Source organism: Falco rusticolus, chromosome 6 (assembly GCF_015220075.1).
Source record: "Falco rusticolus isolate bFalRus1 chromosome 6, bFalRus1.pri, whole genome shotgun sequence".
Lineage (NCBI taxonomy): Eukaryota > Metazoa > Chordata > Aves > Falconiformes > Falconidae > Falco > Falco rusticolus.
The window spans coordinates 6648368-6664509 of record NC_051192.1 but is presented as its reverse complement, the minus strand read 5'-3'; the positions used below and the strand labels follow the sequence as shown (position 1 = coordinate 6664509).

General features: G+C 36.3%; 1 protein-coding gene across 1 annotated transcript in view; it reads left to right on the top strand.

Moving 5' to 3' along the window:
• FMN2 (formin 2) overlaps nt 1–16142 on the top strand; it is a 166753-nt gene that overhangs the window by 112921 nt on the left and 37690 nt on the right. Inside the window, exon 17 of the mRNA XM_037392766.1 lies at nt 4283–4375. Within this exon, the coding sequence (XP_037248663.1) occupies nt 4283–4375 (93 nt within the window). The remainder of the gene's footprint in view (nt 1–4282; nt 4376–16142) is intronic.

Here is a 16142-nt window from a genome sequence, read left to right as displayed (position 1 = left end):
TACTGAGAGTGTTAGTACAAGGCAGAGAATGTTTTTGTGACTTTATTCCTTTTTGTATAGATGTCTCTTAATCAATAGTGGCTGTTGTGAAACTTTATATAGTTTTTGCATATTGATCTAAAAGAATAATAATAAAAAAAGGATGAGCAAGATAACACAGTACCTTGAATAATGGCAATTAATGGTATTTTAACATAGAAATAGAGAGTGAGATGAGATTCATGAGATACTGGATACAGTTGGAATTGAAATTTTTTTAAATCTCTAAACCAGTTTTGAACACAGATTTTCACAGCCAGTTCCAGTTCATAAGCATTTGTGCTATCTGTGTATGTATGGGCAAAGGGCTACCAGTTTGAATTTCCCAAAATTTAGATCACACAAAAATCCATTTATATGGCTTCTCTGGAAAATCACACACAGTCCTCTGCAGCATATGATGTTAGAGAGGTGATGAAATTAGATGGACTATTGGCCTTTTAAATGACTGAGACACTGTTTATATGTTTTAAATTGATTTAGAGGGTCAGAGGTGTGTCTGCCCATGCCAACTTCTGCTCAGGATCTGAGCTCTTTAGAAGGTCTGAGATCATTGCATGAGGACTGGATATGCAGGACTACAGGGAACTGAAACCTTCACCTTGCTGCCAAGCAATACAAACAAGTTTTTATCTCTCTTTATTCCCGTTTAGGCAATTCCATGTTGTGAGATAAGCTTCTACCGACTGCTTGGGTTTCATAACTGCCTACATGGTTCTCATTTGTGGTGCCTTTCAATTCTTGCATTATAGGGAAATTTTAGGATCTGCTTAAAGTAAACCCAGTTTAGGAATACACTAGATTTGTCCAAGTTTTTCAGTTGTGTAAACATCTCGCAAGATGAGAGAATAACTTAACCTGTGAGATTAGGGATGGTAACAGCAAATTTTGTGTCTGTTATTTAAAAAAAAAAAAAAGACGAACTTTTGTTTCAGACAAAACTTCTACAAACTGTGTCACAGCAAAGCCCCTTTACCAACCTACTGCTTTGATATCTGGGATGTTTAGCTGGGCTGTTTCATGGAAAGAAACGTGTCTGAGTATGAAGCTGAGGAAAAAGAAAAATCAAGTATAAAACCACCCCAAAAACCAAATGTTGATATTCTCACATTATTTTTTTTCATGTTTCACCTCCACATTGCTTAGAAGTTATCAAATACTCTTCTGACACATTTTTACAGTATCCTATTCCTTCACTTGGCAGAAAAACTGATATCTGTCTACTGCTTTGTATTCCTTTTCATGTGATTAGCACTTTAATTTCTTCAGTTACATAAAGGAATAACAGTATTTCATCCAAATAGCAGGGCTTTATACGCTGGTGACAAATTAAAGAACATGATAAATGAGTGATATATCCCGGCAGGTTGTGCAGGAGACCGCAGTTCTGCTATTAATGCTCTTGCAGAACCGAGAAACTTAGTAAGAGCTAACAGTCCTGTTAATTCTCTAATGAAGAAAGCATCTGATGAAGTAGTTTATTTTAAGCATCAAAATACTGAAATTAGTATGGTAATAATGACAGAAATTTTCCTATTTTTAAAAGCTGGGTGCTACATATGCTATCTTACATTTTATATGAAGCAGGAAAGAGATAATTTTTTCCCCCGTGTTTTCTTTTGGATCTTAACTTACTTAAAACACCTTTTTTGCAGGATTAGGGTAAAAAATGAACCTGACCTGTTAACCTTCTGAATAACACTGATTTTAGCCTTTTAACGAGAGGAAGGAGGGAACAAACAAACTCCACCAAAAACTGGAGAAACAAAATGATCATCAGCTGTACTCCCTTTTGCCCACATACACACAAACAAATCAGCCATGGGAGAGCTTCCAGCATCTGAATGGTTAAAGAACAGACATATTTTCGGACAATATTACATGTTTTTCTTTTCTATAGAGAGTAATATAAAGATAGTATATCCCTGCATTTCCTTGTAGTCTTTCAAAATAGCTTCAGGCTATTGGCATGGGTATGGGCTATGATTTTTGGCCGGTATATATCTCCATAAGATTGATACTTCTGTCAAATCAGCTGAGAGATCAGGAGTTCATCGTGAGCTGCAGACATTAATTCAAGTGAGTATAATGTACTGCTGTAAAGAATATTCAATCCATATTCTGGAAAAAGGTATGGCATTTTGGTAATATTAAATGTTATGGGAGGTTCTATAGCATCTTTCAGCTCTGCCTCTTATTTCTGAATAGGAGAGAAAAGATTAATAGAAATTCTATATGCCATCACCAGAATGTCTTCCTTTACAGAATAGGACATAACTTCTTTTTTTTTTTTTTTTTTTTTTTTTTTTTTTGTCTAACATATGCTGTAAGAAAATTCACGCTGATTTGGATCCTCTCCCCTTTTTCAGATGTGTCGACTAAGATTTGTTTAAACATTATAGGCTTGTCCATTTGACTGTATTTGTGGGGGTTTTCAGGTTGTTTTGTTAGGTTTTTTTAATATTGCTTCATAAACAGGGTTACCTTTCTAATTAAATATACTCATGTTAGGTTTCCCCTCCCCCCCCTAAATATCAGCTGGTATTTATTTCAGTTTTCCTCTAAGCTTAAACAAAAAGTATTTTAAAACCTGTCATTTTTATTGTCACTTCACTTGTGTGGAGTTAGCAATTATTTGAGTCAGTTTGCTTTTCTGTATATGTGCATGTAAAAAATTGGTATCTCTAATTCTTTTTGGTATATTCACAACTATGAGAAAAAAATTATTAACCAGTGTTTATGAGATCTAAAGCTGCATTGTCCAAAGATTTGCCCCAGATATAGCAGACCAGATGAGTAGTACAGTAAAGGTGAATCAATTTACACAGCTGATAGATTACAAAGACTTGACTACCATAGCATATATTTACTTTCTTGGCACTCTAGCTTAAATGACTAGGTACAGATCTGTAGTGGGTTGGCTAACCAGTGCTGGCCAAAATTAATGAACCTTTGGATCTTCGTCTGTTTTTTATTTTTTTATTATAAAATTATGTTATCTTTAATTGCTCTACCATGATTTTTGTATATGTCATTCATTTTTTGCAGTAAACTAGAGACTGGTATTATTCAACAGATTATAAATTCATGCTCTCTGAAGTAAGAACAAGTTGACAACTGGTTGATTTGTTGGGGTTTTTTTTCTCCTTTAAGAACCTTTTCAAATATTACAGAACCACAAAGCATATAATGGTGAAACAACTGCCTATTGTTTCCAGTCTTCAAAAGCAGACTACAATTCTCATCTGTAGATATTTGGATTGATGCAATTGTAGACATCATTTATATTTGAAGTAGATAATTATGATACTACTTTATGCTGCTTCAAAATCTGTTTTTCAAATGCCTAACCAGTCTTCTGTATTTAGAAATATAGTAACAGTCCTGTTTGGCTGAAAGAAGCCCTGGAGTGTAAACAAGGAAAATGCATATTTTTGCCTGTGTGCTCTTTTACTGGAAATTTTGAGGTAGAATCAAGCAGGGCTTGTTTCTGTTGAATGATGGGAACTTATCACAGTCTGAAGTTAGTGTTAGGTTTGCTTGGATAGTTGGTGAAAGCATGATAATACCACCTCACCAATGAATAATCTGTGTCAGGGCTTGTTTCAGGCTCCAGCTTCTCTGTTCTGGTCTCTGGTGAGACCAAGAACCAAGCTGTCCTCCTCCAAGGTCTCTGATAGAAAGCCCTGACTGTATCTTACCTTTCATTTTGATCATTTTGTACTATTACTTTTGAACAATGCAAGACACTTCACTGTGTCTCTGTTTCTATCATATATTAAGCCTTCATCTGGCTTTACTCATTAAATCAAGGTCTTTCCTACTACTTGGTGCAGGTTTTGCATCTGAACTTTTTTTTTTTATTCAGGCACTGTCACCTGGGACCAGGTACATCAATGTGGCATGGGATCCGAGTTTGCAATTTTGTTCCCATACATTTCAGCTTTTTAAATTTGTCTTTCTCTTAAAAAAAAAAAGAGTGGTTTTGTAATTTTTGCTACAGTCATTTAAACTAACACACTGACCGCAAGTTATCTGTATATTTTGGGCAAAAATATTTGACCAGGAACATAACTGCTTCTGAATATATTATTATAGTGTTTGTACTTGAAGTAGTGTGTTTGAGGCACACATTATCAGCAATTTCACTGGCGATGTGGTAATTTAAGTGTGTCTTTTATTACAGTCTGCAGATCCATACTATGATGTGTCATCCTAAACTAATCTGTTACTTCAATTTCAGTATGTGAGACAGAAGCAGCAAAAGTTTATCAGCTATCACTAGAAGAGCACCTCCAGCCTTTCAAAGACAACATGGAGCAATTCATTAGTCAAGGTAAATAATGAAACGTCACTTAACCTTTTCATGACATTTCAAAGGAAAGTTATGGGAACACTGTTTATACATTGTGGGAAAGGGACTGTTTATTTTGGCATCATAGAAAGATGTGGATTAGTTTAATCAGATGCCACACAGTTCTAAAAGATTTGCAAAATGATTCTGTTGTACTGTAGGTGACTCTTTCTGTTTTGCATGACGGCAAAGACAAATGCTATTGGCTTGAGTGGGTGATCTTCTGATAAATTCAACATTCCAGTAGAAAACAATTTTACAACCTTTGTTCCTTGCAAAATTATTGAAGCTGGATCTGTTCCATTAACTTCTTTCCAAAGAGATAATTCTTTTGTATGTGCCAAAAACATAGAACATAGCAAAAGTAGTTAAAATTTTCCAGATAGAAGGCAAACCCATATGAAGTACTTGGATGTGATTAGTGGAAAACACAGCAAGAGAAAATATATTAGAAATATCCATGATGAACTGCCATCCTGAGTGCTAGAAAGAAAACACTTTAAAAATGAATAGACTGTGCTTTCAGTGCTTTACTAGACCCTTCTTTGCAAGACTATAAGAGGTATAGATAACTTCAGTTTTCAACTAGTGGTATATAAAAGCATCTCTTGAAATACTGCTCCAAAAGGGTATACTCTGACCAGTTGTATTGACCAGTTCACTTTTTGGTATGTTAGAATTCAATGCATCAGGCTGACAATGGCCTGATTGAGTACTTTTACCAAAATAATTACCAAAGTAATTTTAAATTTCGTGAGCACTTTGCTGCTCTGTTTGCTTTGATATTGCATTTTATAGTAGATAACAGACCTCTTGTCTACCAAAAGGTAAGTTATGTGAAAAGTCTGTTTCTAGTGCGGATTCAATGGAGCTGTCAGTAATTTGTTAGCCTAGAGCTAACAATTTGTTAGTGAGCTATTGTACATAGAAATCATTATTAACTGAATGTGCGCTGTTTGAAAGGCCAGTCAGGTACACATTTATCTCTTCTTGGTTAGAATATCCAAGATGACCAATTATCTGAACATTATAAATGGAGTACATATGTTCTGGTATATACTGATCCAACCTACAGAACTCTCAATTACAGTGAAAAAATTGAGAAAATCCACCATTATAAACCATCAAATGTGAACTTGTGTTTTCTAAGACATGTCTGTAAGCCAAACCTGGCAAACAGGGTGCTGTCTCCAGCAATTGTAGGTATGAACTGATTTATAACTGGGTTCTGATTATGTACATGACATACAAATGTTACAGTAGTGACATGATTAAACATGTAGCAAGTGTTTTCCATTAGGCTTATATATTTATTTATATTTAGATAGATAGGGGACAATCAAATCACAAGTTGTCTGAAAGAGATCACTAATGGTACACTGTAAATCATGCCATATGTTTGCATATTAACCTTAATAACAGAGTAGGAAATCAAACATGAGGGTTATATTTCATCAGATGTATATCTGTTAAATTTCTTTCACTTCTTTTAGAAACCATACTTTACAAAGTATCTGACTCTGCACTTTAGCTTACTTTATGATTTCTGACTGTGACTTCCAGAGCATAATTATATATAAGCTATATAGTAATCTGTTCTGGTTTTGCAGGGATATGCTATTTCCTTTCCTGATTACGTGCCTGTACTTTAGGAAAGTGAGGAAAAAAGGGTGGGAGGAGAAAAAGAAATGTATCTTATCTGTTAAGAACTTTTTTCACTAGTTAACAGTGGGTATTGTCGGGTGGTTGACAAAAGGAGAAACCCATAATGTCAGTAAAATAACATTGTTGCATTTTAATGAAAATAATTGCAAATGTGTATTGAAAACAGTGGACTGTGACTAAACAGTTTCTACATTTATTTAAAACTGTAAGATACATTTTGCAGAATTCTGTCCCAGTGTAAGACAGAGGTTACCATATTGGAAAAAAAAGAATCCCTGGTTAAGTTCCAAAAATAAAGTAATTTTAAATACCTTTCATTATGAAATCCTTTGTTTTTACTTCATGGGATTGAATTCAGACTTGAAAGAGGCCATGTTTAAAGCAGGATTTCTCTTTCCTGTTCAGTGTTTGACAGGCTTTTGATCTAGATATTTTTTCTAAGGGCTTTTGTTGTTTATGTAGACATAATCGATGAGTCTTTTCAGCTAGACTGCACACATGATCATTTAGAAAAACAGAGGGACAATTCTTGGCACCTTTTGGGGATTTGTGTTTATATAACATATGCTCTGGGCAAAGAAAAATCAAGCTTTAAGTTTTTTTATCTTTTCAAGTTCCAGTTTCTCTAAAGTAGAAAAAGTTTTAACTTACAATTCAGATGAAAAGCATTTTTCATAGGGTTGAATAATTTGGCATGTTTATATGATGCCTTTTCAGAGCAGATAACTTGTGTGCATAATAGGACCCAAAAGTTCAAAGTAGCTAGTTATTTACAGCATATTCACTTATAGTTGTTCCTAGCAGCTAAAATGGAAAATGGTTTTCCCATAGGCAAAAAAACTTGGACATCAAATTAAATATCCTTGGCAGGGGGTTAGAAAGGCACTGCTTTATAAGAATAGTTATTGTCAGGCACGGTTATATAACTTTGATTTAAGTCATTGTAACTAGTCTAGCTGACTGTTACTATTAATGTATTCATAGAAAATATTTTTTTTTAAAACATTAATACTTTCATTAGATTCATCAGGGACAAGAAAAGGTTTGGTATTACTAGCTTACTTGTAAAGATCATTTCATTCAAAAGATAAAGGGAAGAGGCAAGGATGTATTCAGAGTTGTAATGCTTTAGATGAAAATGTTACTGGTATATATGATTGAGGCTGCTCAGCATTTGCTTTGTCAGCCTAAGTCAGTAGGCTAAATAACTGGCATATTCTTTAAAATAAGCAAATTAGAAAAAGGATGCCAGTTCTTTTTCTGATGGACTTCAGGGTCATTCTTAAAATTATCATTCTACTTAGCAGACGTTCATACTACCTGTCCTATCCTCTCTACGCTGGCTTAGTGGATATTTGCAAGCATGCTTCACCCTGTGCTTTTGATTTCTGAGGCTTTACGTGCCTCAGAACCTCCAAGGCAGTCCTCACTGTTCTTCCATGGTTTCTGTCCTCTTTTTGGGTCCACATGCTGCAAATCATCAGTCACAAAGTATATAATGTGGTTCTTTTGTTTTCACAAAAGTTAAGATTTTTTCCTGAAATTCTCTATTGCCCAGGGGTTTAAAAGAGAAAAGGAAAAGAGATTAAAAAAAAAAAAAAAAAAAGAGCAGCTATATATTAGAATAAAAAAGATTGGAGAAAAATTGTCAGAAAATACAAGGCTTTTAAAAATTATATTGTTTGTTACATATTTCTAAACATTTAAGTATTCCAGTATTTGAGTGATATAAAATATAAGTGTGAAATGTAGGAGAACAGTCCTCTTCCAATGAAATATTATTCAGACCAAATGGTAGGCATTTTAAAAGTCCTATTTGAATCTCCCCAGTATAAGGTACACATTCACTGAAGTTTTCTGTCCTTGAGTTACTCCTAACAAGTTATCAGAATTTGAATAAGAGAGATTGCAAAAGAAAACTATTTGGGAACCCTGTTGGCTTTGTTCTGTATGTAGCTGTGGATAGATAAGGACACAAAAACATCAGAGATCACATCCACCAGTTCAAAAAGCTTCAGAAATTACTTCTTTTTCTGGGGTATATGTGTCTTGACACACGGGACAGTGGGGAAATCCTGAGGGTGCTAATTGTCATGCAGTTTGTAGAGAAATTTTGTTAGCAGTAATCCTTTCTACCTTGTCCCCACTTGATATGATACCCAGCTCCTGTTGAAATAATTGGGTGTGCATGAACGACAAACTGTGGTGAAACATGCAGTGAAAAGCACCTTCTGGGTGTTTGCTGTTGGGGCTACGGCTAGGCTGGGCGTTCCTGCCAGCCTGAGAAGCAGGAAGCTTGGGAAAGTAAGTCTGGTTTGGGAACTGGGAAGAGATGTGTTGGAATCACAGCTCTTCCATTGAGATTCTATAGATCCTGCAGATGTCACAGACTTCAAATCTCAGCAAGTTGTCCGATATTGTATTCAGAAGCCAAAGCAATATAATTATTTTTAGAGTTTAGAAAAAGCGTTATGGTGTAAGGGAATTGAACACTAGAATGCATTGTTTATAGAAGAAGGGAAAACATAATTGTTTGATGTTTAGCTAGTTCATCTAAAAACATTGGGAATAATTCCAGTATGATTGTAAGCTTGGGAATACAAGGTAGTCATTCAACCTTTTGGTTCCTCGTAGTCGTTTTATGCAAAACTCCACAGTTCTGCTCTTGCTAGTGAATGCCAGACCCAGGTTTCATTCTGCTGGACCCAAGAATACAGACTCTTCTCCAGGCCCAAATCCTAGACACATCCTCATGATCTTGCAGTATAAAGATGCTAAAATTGTCCTCCTGGGTGAACTGTCTGTAACCATCTCCCTCTTTTGCCAGGAAGAGCATTCAGGAATCCAGTTTCCAAACCGTTAGTAAATTAGTGTATAAATCAAAAGTGTGTTGTATTTACCGCTGTCGCTGCAACCAGATAGTTGGCTGTGACTTGCTCTTTTAGGTCAAGCAGCAAAAGGCTGTGCATCATCAAATGATGGATTGTGAATGAGACTAAAGCATCAGACTGAGTCTTGGATGGCTGGGTTCAGTTGCTGGCTCCAGAAGTACTGTGGATGATTGCGAAATGAATGCTGCTAGGGTAATCTTCATTCTGGCATTTTCTAACCCAGAATGATTGATTTTGCAGATTTAATATTCTTTAAATGTTGCTTTTATAATTTGATTAATATAAGGGACAACATAGCACTATTTGATAGTTTTTCTAAAAATTGAGGAAAATATGACTAAAAGGCCGTTAGAAATATATATGAATAAAGTTTTTGGTTTTCTTTAAAAAAATAAATGCACAGAACATTAAGGGGTGGGAGATAGGTAGGTTTACGTGGAGATTATTACTTTAAGTATTAGTAATGAGTATTTTTGATAACAATATTAAAAAACCCCAGGGTTTTCTACATTTCACAATAAAATATTGGAAGGATATGAAGAGCGAGCAACATAAAGTCACTAGAACAAAAGATCCAAGAATTCACACTTGAACAATTTAATTCCATGATTGTTTACATTTTTATGTTAGTATTCTTTTTGTTGGATTATTGAAAGAGCTTTTAAAACTTGTTCTTTGAGTGCTGAAAGTATTTTTTTAATCTCACACTGACATCTTAATGCTAATAAATAGTTTAACATCAGTATTGTATAAACTTGTCCCTACTTCAGATGTCAGCACCTCCACTAGTGTGTGTTATTAGATAATAATCCTAATTCAGATTATATTGTATTTGCAGCACTAAAGAGGCTTCACTGAATTAGCCTTACCTTGCCTCAAAGTCCATGAAAGGCCAAACCTTTAGACTGGGGCTGGCAGCTGTTTGTGCTTTTGGCGTAGGACCTCATTTAATTGTTTTTGTAGGAATCAATAATGTGATTGCAGACAGCACAGGTGTGGTAGAGTATTTTGGCATCACTTGTGAACAGATCAATATGTGAGTGGAACAATAGCGTGGTACAAATCATCCACCCCAAAATATTCTGAAAAATACAGCATATTACTGAAATTACCAGTCTGGGTTGGAAGGGACATTAAGGATCCTCTAGTTCCAACCATGGCCAGGGACACCTTCCACTAGACCCAGTTTCTCAAAGCCCCATCCAGCCTGGCCTTGAACACTGCCAGGGATGAGGCATCCACAGCTTCAGCCCACCTCTCAAGCCTGTCAAGGTCCCTCTGGACGGCATCCCTGCCCTCCAGCGTGTCAACTGTACCACACAGCTTGGTGCCAGCAAACTCATTGAGGGTGCGCTCAAGCCCAGTGTCCATGTTGCTGACCAAGATGTTAAACAGTGCTGCTCCCAGTATGGACCCCTGAGGAATGCCACTTGTCACTGGTCTCCAGTTGGACATCAGGCCATTGACTGCAACTTTTTGAGTGTGAGCCTCCAGCCAATACCTTATCCACCAAATGGTCCATCCATCAGATCCGTGTCTCTCCAGTTTAGAGACAAGGATGTTGTGTGGGACATCATCAAATGCTTTGCACAAGTCCAGGTAGATAATGACAGTTGCTCTTCCCTCATTCACCAATGCTGTAACCTTGTCGTAGAAGGCCACCACATTTTTCAAGCATGATTCTCCCTTATTGAAACCATGCTGGCTGTCACCAATCACCTTCTTACTTTCCATGTGCCTCAGCATAGGTTCCAGGAGATTCTGCTCCATGATCTTGCACGGCACAGAGGTGAGATGGACCAGGCTGTAGTTCCCCAGGTCTTCCTTATTTACCATTTTAAAAAAACTGGTCGTTACATTTCCCCTTTTTCAGTCAGGGGGAACTTTACTGGGCTGCCACAACTTCTCAAATGTGGTGGATAGTGGCTTAGCCACTTCATCTGCCAGTTCCCTCAGGACCCACAGATGCATCTCATTAGGTCCCATGGACTTGTGCACCTTCAGGTTCCTTAGATGTTCTCAAACTTGATCTACAGCAGGTGATTCTTCATTCTGCCAGTCCCTGCCTTTGCCATCTGTGACTTGAGTGGTGTAGCTGGAGCACTTGCTGGTGAAAACTGAGGTAAAAATAACCTAGCTTCTTACCAGACTGCTGCCTGAGATGGATTAAAAGAGGACACAAATAGCAAAATGTGGAGAGTTCGCACCTTGAAACACAGCATCTATGAGGGGTAGATAGGATTTGTGCTGAGGATTTTTTTTTTTTGGTTGGTTATTAATTACTACAGTTATTAATTTGAAGAGTCAGTCTTCTTTTATAGAGTCTGTTGTTAAGTTTAAATTTTTTTAACTTTCAACAAAGATCAACTTTCAGTGCTCATGTACTTACTGAGAGTTTAACATGTAGTTCCATGGATCGTGGCCCTCATCTATGGGGCTAGCACATAATTTGTTGTTCCTGTTGTGTGAGACTATAAAGTCATAATGAAGTGCAATTGGTTGGAATCAATCTAAACGTTTATGTATATGTTTAACTTATCATAGGCTTTTCAATTTTCAACAGAAAAAACTGGAAAAACATAATCACAAAAATGTCTAGCATATCAGATGCTCAAGCCCCAGTTATCTTCAAGAAATGGGAGTCTGAATGAAGTATTTAAATAATCTTTTTCATGTATGTATCTTAGAAAAGGGGAGAGACAAAGTGAGTATTCTTCATGCTCATAACCTCCTATGAATTTGTCATAGGAAACACAGAAGGATATAAGGCCTGGATAGGATTCCCAGAAGAAATCCTACTTTCTTCTCTTGCAAAGCCGCCTTAGCATGAATATACCTGGTAATAAAACATTCAAATGTACTTAGATTTTTGTGCAGTGTAAACAGAGATTCTCAAAACTATAGCAACGTAGCTCTAATGACTCACTGAGAAGGCATTGTATCTGTCAAAATAAAAAAAAAAAAAAAACCTAAAAAAAAAAAGCCACCCAAAGAAACAAAAAACAACTGGCTTCACTTGAAAGTTACTGGCAAGCACATTCATAGCTAATTATAAACAAATACTAGTTAACACTTTAAATAAGAGGAAAAAACCAAAAGGATTTAGGACATGAGCAGATGAAAGGATTCTTGTTGCCTCCCATCTGAGATTACTCAGATTCATTCCTGTATTCAATTACCTGCAAAGATGTGATATTCCCTTAAGAGAGATCAGGAGATCTGAAGGGATGGCAGTTTCGTGCATCTTCTTACTCATAGCCCTTTGAAACTTGTTCAGCAGAAATAGCTTAAATTGCAACTGGGTTTGGGGCCAGACGGTGAGAACAGACGGTAATCACTGGGTCAAGACCATTCCACAAACTATCAGCAAAATGTTCTGGTGGGACGAAAGCTCTGAGAGGGCGTTTGAATGCTGTTTGAGTAGACCTGCAAGGTCTACATGGAATAATTTCTGGAGTCAACTTGTTTTGTGACTATGGTTATCTCATACATTTGCACATGAACAACACTCATAATTCTTATGAACTATTAGCTTTCAGTCTATTTTTCTCATGAAATTCCTGGATATTATTGCATATCCAATTTTAGAGCTTAAGTTTTAATGCCTTTTTTCTTTTCTTTTTCTTTTTTTTTACAAAGCCACTAAGCACAATCCCCTGTCATCATTTAAAAGTTAATGATCATCTACAATCTTCCCTAAAACCCACTTCCTTTTTGATAGTTCCCATCTAAAATGGCTACTTAATTCTTCCCAATGCCACCCATGTCCCCAAACACATTAGTCTTATTAAATAAAATGTGCAAAGAAAACCAACAAAAAAATCCAAAAATTGAGGCAAAACACATTTAGAAGTCTAAAGGGGGAAAGAAAGAGGGTTTTTTCTCATGAGCTTTCTACTGACCCTGGTGTCTTTGCTATTCTGCTTTGGTATTTCAAGGTATTTCAAAACATAGTGTTGAATATAATGCAAATTGCCACATAAACCAGCTGCATTATGTTTTCTGGGGGCATTTAAAAGTACATGCTACAAAGGAGAATTGAGGTATTCTCTTAGGAACTCTCTTGGAGGTCTTGTAAATTTAAACCTTGCACCTTGATACTACTACCAGTGTAACTACATGCCTTTGCTTGTGGTGATTGTTCATCCAGTGTTTTCTCTCTGCTTCGCTTTGTTTCCCATGCACGAGATACCTACAGAAGGTATCCTTGTGGCCTCTGTCAGGAACTCATGGGATACACTTTTTAAGAAAGTCTATCCCTCAACTAACTTTTTAGTTTAGGTTTGTTGGGTTTTTACTGGCTTTTTGACTCTGCCAGAGGAGATATTTGGTATGTTTTCAAAGTCCCAGCTACTATTCATTCAGCACCACTGTGGAAAAAAAACCCAAATGTCCTCTTTAAAGATCCTGGTAAATCTGCGGCAAGGGTTTGTAGAAGTGTTAGCAGTACTTTTCTTTTTTTCAGTAAAAAAGATTTTTACAAACTTTTCAGGAACACATATATAGCACAGGGGCAGAATAGTCTCAGTTTAAAACAGTAAGTCTTTGACCTCCCTGTTAGTGTTAGATAAAATATTTCTTAATATTCTTAAATCCTTTGGAAAAGACAATAAAGAGGGAAATGTAGCACTTTCAAACAAGAAATTGCAACAACTATTAATAGAAACAACAGACATTATATGTAATATCTGTCCATATAGACAGTAGTCTGTACGTGCAGAAAATTGCTATATTCGTGTAAATAATCTTTCTTAAAAATCAGATTTGATGCAGGAATTATAATGGTTAAATTTGGAGGAGACTAATATAGAAAGTTTATTGGACTAAAAATGAGGAGATACTTGGCAATGTTCTTAGTTTGCAGAGTGGTGGATTGATTACTGCAGAGATTTTAGCGTAATACATCCAAAATGTCATTTGCCATTGACATCAGAGGGGACAATTTGTGATCAAAAAATGGCTTTTACGTCCTTATCTTTGAACTCCATTTAATCTTCAAGCCTTCTTAAAGCAAAGGAAAAGAAAAAAGGACTATGCAGAAAAGTGAATTACACTGTTCTATTAAATACCATTATTTTCTAGAATGTTTCTGTACACTTCTCACATTTAATTTTGTGAGGTGCTTCAGATTTTCATAAATGCATAGGTCACTTTAGTATGGCTATTCATATATGTGCCTTTGCAGAAATTTGCATGTAATCTTTGCAGGACTCTAATCTAAAAGATTTGGCAGAGCAAACAGACCAAACAGTGGCATGTATCATTCTGGAATGTGGGTATATGCTGATAATAGAGGTTTTGTGAATTAACTAGACTTTGTTTGTGAGCCCTTGTCGGTAACCTCATTTTGAATTGCATGAAATCAAGTTTTATGCCCCAACTATAAACTATCAAGCACTACGTTTAAGCAAATATGAAAAGGGATAAGATAGAAATTAGAACATCTGATGTGAGTAAATTTTGAAGAAATACACATACCCTGTAGTTAGAAGAATTTATTGAAGGGTCTTGGATATAGCACAGTCCTCATTCTTAGTAAGGAATGACGTAGGGAGGAAGGAATGTACTTGAATTTTGACCAAATATATAAAGTATTTAGGAAGTATAGACTTTGTTCTAAAGGCAGACCATCTTTAAATAATCTGAAGGTATCTTAATGGAAAAAGCAGGCAAACAGTGGAACATCATCCAACAAGGCATTAAAGATGCTTTCAAAGGAAAAAGTTAAAAGATAACTAATTCAGTATATGCTGTAAATAGTAGATAAGGTAGCTTTGCTCCATGAGAGATCACTTTCACTCTAAAATGTTCGTTCTTTTTTTTTTTTTTTTTTTTTTATATGGCAGTTTTCAATATGAACTGAGCATATTTTTAACTATTTCCTTTTAAGTAGATTTTACAGAATATGTATGTCTGCCTTCAGGATTACAAGAGCTGCATATAACGCCACACAACATACTGAGTGTGTGCAGGCAGAGATGTAAAACTGTTTTACCTCTGCTTACTGATGCATTACATGAAATACAGGGGCTAGTATCTCCTGGTATGATGTAGTCTAATAGATTTTGAACAGTGTATTTAGAGGTGGTTTAATAAATTAGTGTCAAGGATCAAGAAAATTACTCTTAGTAGGGAGCTGGATAAAAGATGAGTCAATAAAATATGAAATATTTTAATTTGGGAACTGACCCAAGAGTGGGAACTCCTCCATGTCAGAAAAGGCAGTCGCTGCTGTGGTCAGCTGATGGATTCTGAACACATATGAAACAGATATGGCTACTGGATGACTACAAGACTTCTAATGTTTTCCAAAGGAAATCCACAGGACTTTCTGAAGTAAGTTTGCTTCTTTAGGATGGAGATAAAGAGAAATTTTAGTGGCAGAACAGAGCGCTCAGGTGCACTCAGCTGCTGTGGTATCCCTGGAAATGACCCAATTTTCCTGTATCAGTCATTCCCATGGAAGAATCTCTGTGGAGCCGGTAGGGATTTTCTCCTTTTTTACTTCACCTGTTGTGTAATACAATAGAGAGAGGAGTTCTCTATTGTAAAAGTAAAGACACTTTTCTCCCAAGACTGTTGCCCCAAGGTGGCCACTTTGCAACTGGTACTGAGCACTTAATTGTATAGGGTGCCAAGAAGGAAGAATGCCAAACCAGTGCTTTTCAGGCACTATACAGTTGTGATGAACTGCTCTGAAGGAAGAAGTGACAATAAGGATACATTATACTGAACGAAATGGTAAAATCTCATGCACTCAGGGACACTTTAACCGAATCTGTCATACCAGAATTTTTTTTCCCCTCCCCTACTCTAACAGGAAAAATGAGTTGAAAGCAGTTTACCAATGGGGTGATTAGTACAGAGCAAAATACCAACAACCACTAATATCAAGTGGTCATATTAGTGGCCAGTTCCAGAAAGTATAGGAATCTCCAGCTGCTTCAACATCTAATAGTTACTCCACAGTATCCAGGTGACAGTAAGACTTTTGTGGTTTAGAGGAGGCTTTCTTCCCTTGATGCTTAAATTTCAGTGCATGCCTTTGACCAGCCATTGCCCACAGCTCTCAGATGTTCGCTATATACCACTACAAAAGCTGTCATCTAAATATTTTCTTTGGACAAGGACAGATCCCTGAGTGTACATACTGTATTTTCTTCTCTTTCACTGGTGCCACCTGTCGTCTTGTG